Raw genomic sequence first — 5,965 nt, forward strand, 5'->3', positions numbered from 1 at the left:
TCTCTAATGACTACACAACTCAGATGTCCATCACCAGCTGTGTGGACAAATTCAACATCAGAAGACAGTGGCTCCAGGGAAGCACTCTCCTGAAAAATGGTCCTTGTCTGAGCCCTCCTGTGACCAGAGATCTCTCATTCCTTCCTGTTTTCTTTGTGAGCTCTCAGCACTGATTATCAGACAGCATTGTCTCACCTGTATCTGAATCCACCCTCACTGCTCTAATAGTAATAGAATTTTTACAGTGGGTGCACGTATCTTAGTCCTTCAAAAATTTCCACAGGACCTACATTTTGTTCTATCTAGTGCACTTGTTCTCATCAACACACATCCACATTTAAGGCAACAATATTCTTTATACATTGTTTCTGGTGTTCAAATGTGAAGGAAGCTTACTTACAAAAGGAAGAGGATGGTTTTGTAGAAAAGGGGAGAGAAGTATTTTAGTTACAGTTTTCAGACATGTTCAAAGCAGTCAAGTATTATTACTCAAAACTTTAGGGAATTTAAATTTGCATCGAATCAATAAATGATTCCTCAATAACTTCTGTGTTCCAAACTTACAGAAGTGCTTTTGTACTTCCCTCAACTTCACACTTTTTTCCAACCAGAGCGCTCGCCTGGTTTTTCGGTTTGCTGGCTCCCGCCTTCCCTTCCTCTCTCCCTCTGTCCGGGATCTCGCCCGTGCCCTTCTGGGTAGCCGTGCTGGCCGCCTAGGGCCCCGTGCTGGAATCGCGCGGGGAGCGCGTCTCCTTCGCGGCAGCCTCCCGGCGACACCTTCCCAGCTCCCCTGCCCCGTCTGCTGCCGGGGTCGCGCCGTGTCGTGCCGAGTCGGGAGATAGCACCGAGACGGAGGCCTCGGGGCCGCGCCAGACGCCCACCGCCTCGCCCTGGGATTGAGCTCGGGCGTTTGGGGGCAGAGCGCTGCTCTTTGCCTACCACTGTCCGCGCCTCCCCTCTCCGAATCGGGGGAGGGTCCCTCCGGGCAGGTGTCTGGCGCGGGGCCACGCGTGCGCATGTGCGTGTGGTGACCCCATGGCGGGTCCAAGGCGGGGACGCCCCGTCCAGACTCCTGTCCCACAGCCACGAGGAGCCTGTCACTCCTGCCCTCGTCCTGAGGTGCAGCGGTGGCGGTTGTGTGGGCAAGGGTCGGGCCGCCTCACTTGGGAGCGTTTCCACGGGACGTGAGCCCTGGGGTCGGACCAGACGAAGACGGATCTGTTTAGGACAGATGGATGGTTGGGTGGACAGGTCCCCCTGCGGCACTTGGGGGGAGGCACCACACGCGGAGCCCTGCGGCAGGGCCGGGTCGCGGGAGGCTCCAGGGTGGCCGGCCGGCATCCCAGGCGTGGTGGGACGCCCTCGTGTGTGTGGCGGTGGGACCCCGCATTTGTTTTCCTGGTGGCCCGGCAGTGTCTCAATCCTTCCTCTCTCTGGGAAGCGCCCGCGCCTCTGCCCCCACGGCCCTCGCTGTGTGTTCGTGCTGCACCTCTCCGTAGCCGCCCCCTTCCCCGTCTGGGACTTAACCGGCCTCGCTCCGTGCGGGTGTCGCCCCCTGGCCACCACGGCCGGTGGTAACCCCGGGTGGAGTGCTCTCGGTTCCCGAGGGGGGAGTGGGGCGTGGCGGATGCGTGTGGGGCGTGGGGTCCCTGGTACTGGTCCAGGAGAGTGTTCTCGCGGGCCGGCCGCGGCTCTTGGCTGTTGGTGGTGGTCACAAGCCCTTGGAGAGGGTCCGCGGGGACCAAGGAGGCCAGCTGGCATCCTGGGTGCCGCGGGACCGCCACTGTGAAGGAAGCCTTTGGCGGTGAGACCCCCTGTCGTGCCCTGGCGCCCACCTCGCGTCTGGGTCTTTTCTACGGCCCCCGGCCCCTAGCAGCGGCGCGCGGCCGCCCCCTCAGCAATCTCTCCGCCCATCCGCCTTGTCTCTCCTGCCTGTCGACCCCCGGGCGACGCCCCGGTGCCTCTCGCTTCCCAGGCCCGCCGCAGCCCAGATCTGTGGTACGTCGTCGCTGCCCGTCCGCCGATGTTGGTGTGTGCTGAGCCAGGGCGTCCCCCGCCGCTCCCCGCCCTGGCGCGCTTTCGCGAGCGCGGGTGGGTCCCGGCCAGCCTTGGTGAACTGGCCGCGTGTCCGCACCGCCCCCGGTGGGGGCGGCCGGGCCTCCGCCCTAGCCCCCTGTCCTCGCAATCGCGAGCACGCGTCGGCCGGTCTCCACGTGACCGCCTGGTGCCCAGATCCAGCTCCTGGGCAGCAGGGGTTCGGGCCGCGCCGAGGGGCGCTCCCTCGGCCCTCCACGGCGCTGTAGAGGCGCGCTGTGCCCCTCGTTGTCAGAAAGTAGGTGGTCTGCCGTACTTGCTGTAGTCGGGGCGGGCCCGGCCTGGTGTTCGCCTCCCCTCTTTCTCTCCTCTGGGGTCCTGCTGCCACCGCTGCGTTGCCCGCCACCGGCATGCCTGGCTCCGTGTGCTCGCTTCCTTACCTGGTTGATCCTGCCAGTAGGTTATCTTTGTCACAAAGATTACGCCATGCATGTCTAAATTCGCAAGGCTGGTATAGTGAAACTGCGAATGGCTTATTAAATCAGTTATGGTTCCTTTGGTTGCTCACTCCTCTCCTACTTGGATAACTGTGGTAATGCTAGAGCTAATGCATGCTGACGGGTGCTGACCCCCTTTGTGGGGGGATGCGTGCATTTATCAGATCAAAACCAACGCGGTCAGCCTCCCTCCGGCCCCGGCTTGGGGGTGGGCCCTGGCGGCTTTGGCGACTCTAGATAACCTCTGGCCAATCTTGCACGCCCCCCTTGGTGGTGACAATCCATTCAAACGTCTGCCCTATCAACTTTTGATGATAGTTACCATGCCTATCATGGTGACCACGGGTGACAGGGAATCAGGATTCGATTCCAGAGAGGGAGCCTGAGAAACAGCTACCACGTCCAAGGAAGGCAGCAGGTTACCCACTCCTGGCACAGGGAGGTAGTGACGAAAAATAACATCACAGGACACTTTCGAGGACCTGTAATTGGAATGAGTCCACTTTAAATCCTTTCCTGAAGATCCATTGGAGGGCAAGTCTAATGCCAGCTGCCGCGCTAATTCCATCTCCAATAGCATATATTAAAGTTGCTGCAGTTAAGAAGCAGGAGCGGGCAGTCCACCGTGAGATGAGCCACTGCCCATACCACCCCTTGCCTCTCGGCGCCTCCTTGATGCTATTAGCTGAGAATCCCACGGCCTGAAGCATTTACTTTGAAAAAGCAGGCCCGAACCTCCTGGATACCACAGCTAGGAATAATGGAATAGGACCTCAGTTCCATTTTGTTGGTTTTCAGAACTGAGGCCATGATTAAGAGGGATGGCCAGGGGCATTTGTATTGCGCCGCTAGAGGTGAAATTCTTGGACTGGCGCAATATGGACCAGAGCGAAAGCATTTGCCAAGAATGTTTTCCTTAATTGAGAATGAAAGTGGAGGTTTGAAGACGATCAGATACCGTCGTAGTTCCGACCATAAACTGGCGATGCGGCGGCATTATTCCCATGACCCGCCAAGCAGCTTCCGGGAAACCAAAGGCTTTGGGTTCTGGGGGGAGTATGATTGCAAAGCTGAAACTTAAAGGAATTGACGGAAGGGCACCACCAGGAGTGGAGCCTGCGGCTTAATTTGACTCAACACGGGAAACCTCACCCGGCCCGGACACGGACAGGACTGACAGATTTTTTTTTTTTCATTTTAACATCTTTATTGGAGTATAATTGCTTTACAAAGGTATGTTAGTTTCAGCTTCATGACAAAATGAATCAGTTATATATATACATATGTTCCCATATCTCTTCCCGCTTGCGTCTCCTTCCCTCCCACCCTCCCTATCCCACCCCTCCAGACGGTCACAAAGCACCGAGCTGATCTCCCTGTGCTATGCGGCTGCTTCCCACTAGCTATCTACCTTACGTTTGGTACTATATATATATATGTCCATGCCTCTCTCTCGCTTTGTCACAGTTTACCCTTCCCCCTCCCCATAGCCTCAAGTCCATTCTCTAGTAAGTCTGTGTCTTTATTCCTGTTTCACCCCTAGGTTTTTCATGACATTTTTTTCTTAAATACTATATCTATGTGTTAGCATACGGTATTTGTCTCTCTCTTTCTGACTTACTTCACTCTGTATGACAGACTCTTGGTCTATCCACCTCATTACAAATAGCTCAATTTCGTTTCTTTTTATGCCTGAGTAATATTCCATTGTATATACGTGCCACATCTTCTTTATCCATTCATCCGATGATGGACATTTAGGTTGTTTCCATCTCTGGGCTATTGTAAATAGAGCTGCAATGAACATTTTGGTACATGACTCTTTTTGAATTATGGTTTTCTCAGGGTATATGCCCAGTAGTGGGATTGCTGGGTCATATGGTAGTCCTATTTGTAGTTTTTTAAGGAACCTCCATACTGTTCTCCACAGTGGCTGTATCAATTTACATTCCCACCAACAGTGTAAGAGGGTTCCCTTTTCTCCACACCCTCTCCAGCATTTATTGTTTCTAGATTTTTTGATGATGGCAATTCTGACTCGTGTGAGATGATATCTCATTGTAGTTTTGATTTGCATTTCTGTAATGATTAGTGATGTTGAGCATTCTTTCATGTGTTTGTTGGCAGTCTGTATACCTTCTTTGGAGAAATGTCTATTTAGGTCTTCTGCCCATTTTTGGATTGGGTTGTTTGTTTTTTTGTTATTAAGCTGCATGAGCTGCTTATAAATTTTGGAGATTAATCCTTTGTCAGTTGCTTCATTTGCAAATATTTTCTCCCATTCTGAGGGTTGTCTTTTGGTCTTGTTTATGGTTTCCTTTGCTGTGCAAAAGCTTTGAAGTTTCATTAGGTCCCATTTGTTTATTTTTGTTTTTATTTCCATTTCTCTAGGAGGTGGGTCAAAAAGGACCTTGCTGTGATTTATGTCATAGAGTGTCCTGCCTATGTTTTCCTCTAAGAGTTTGATAGTTTCTGGCCTTACATTTAGGTCTTTAATCAATTTTGAGCTTATTTTTGTGTATGGTGTGAGGGAGTGATCTAATCTCATACTTTTACATGTACCAGTCCAGTTTTCCCAGCACCACTTATTGAAGATGCTGTCCTTTTTCCACTGTACATTCCTGCCTCCTTTATCAAAGATAAGGTGACCATACGTGCGTGGGTTTATCTCTGGGCTTTCTATCCTGTTCCATTGATCTATCTTTCTGTTTTTGTGTCAGTACCATACTTCTTGATTACTGTAGCTTTGTAGTATAGTCTGAAGTCAGAAAGCCTGATTCCTCCAGCTCCATTTTTCGTTCTCAAGAATTGCTTTGGCTATTCGGGGTCTTCTGTGTTTCCATACAATTTGTGAAATTTTTTGTTCTAGTTCTGTGAAAAATGCCAGTGGTAGTTTGACAGGGATTGCATTGAATCTGTAGATTGCTTTGGGTAGTAGAGTCATTTTCACAATGTTGATTCTTCCAATCCAAGAACATGGTATATCTCTCCATCTATTTCTATCATCTTTAATTTCTTTCATCAGTGTCTTATAATTTTCTGCATACAGGTCTTTTGTCTCCTTAGGTAGGTTTATTCCTAGATATTTTATTCTTTTTGTTGCAATGGTAAATGGGAGTATTTTCTTGATTTCACTTTCAGATTTTTCATCCTTAGTGTATAGGAATGCCAGAGATTTCTGTGCATTAATTTTGTATCCTGCTACTTTACCAAATTCATTGATTAGCTCTAGTAGTTTTCTGGTAGCATCTTTAGTATTCTCTATGTATAGTATCATGTCATCTGCAAAGAGTGACAGCATTACTTCTTCTTTTCCGATTTGGATTCCTTTTATTTCCTTTTCTTCTCTGATTTCTGTGGCTACAACTTCCAAAACTATGTTGAATAAAAGTGGTGAGAGTGGGCAACCTTGTCTTGTTCCTGATCTTAGTGGA

At 50.9% G+C, this 5,965-nt stretch overlaps 1 protein-coding gene across 1 annotated transcript; it reads right to left on the reverse strand.

Annotated features, from left to right (window-relative positions):
• Positions 1-591: 591 nt before the first annotated feature.
• On the reverse strand, positions 592-1,761 carry LOC138414125 (basic salivary proline-rich protein 1-like). The gene has a single exon (XM_069540815.1). It carries the CDS (start codon positions 1,759-1,761, stop codon positions 592-594), a length of 1,170 nt encoding a protein of 389 aa, XP_069396916.1.
• Positions 1,762-5,965: the final 4,204 nt, after the last annotated feature.

This window comes from Delphinus delphis, chromosome 7 (genome assembly GCF_949987515.2).
Source record: "Delphinus delphis chromosome 7, mDelDel1.2, whole genome shotgun sequence".
NCBI lineage: Eukaryota > Metazoa > Chordata > Mammalia > Artiodactyla > Delphinidae > Delphinus > Delphinus delphis.

Excerpts from the sequence above, each read along its gene's own strand:
- LOC138414125 (XM_069540815.1), bottom strand. The coding sequence starts at position 1,761 with ATGCCAGCTGGCCTCCTTGGTCCCCGCGGACCCTCTCCAAGGGCTTGT.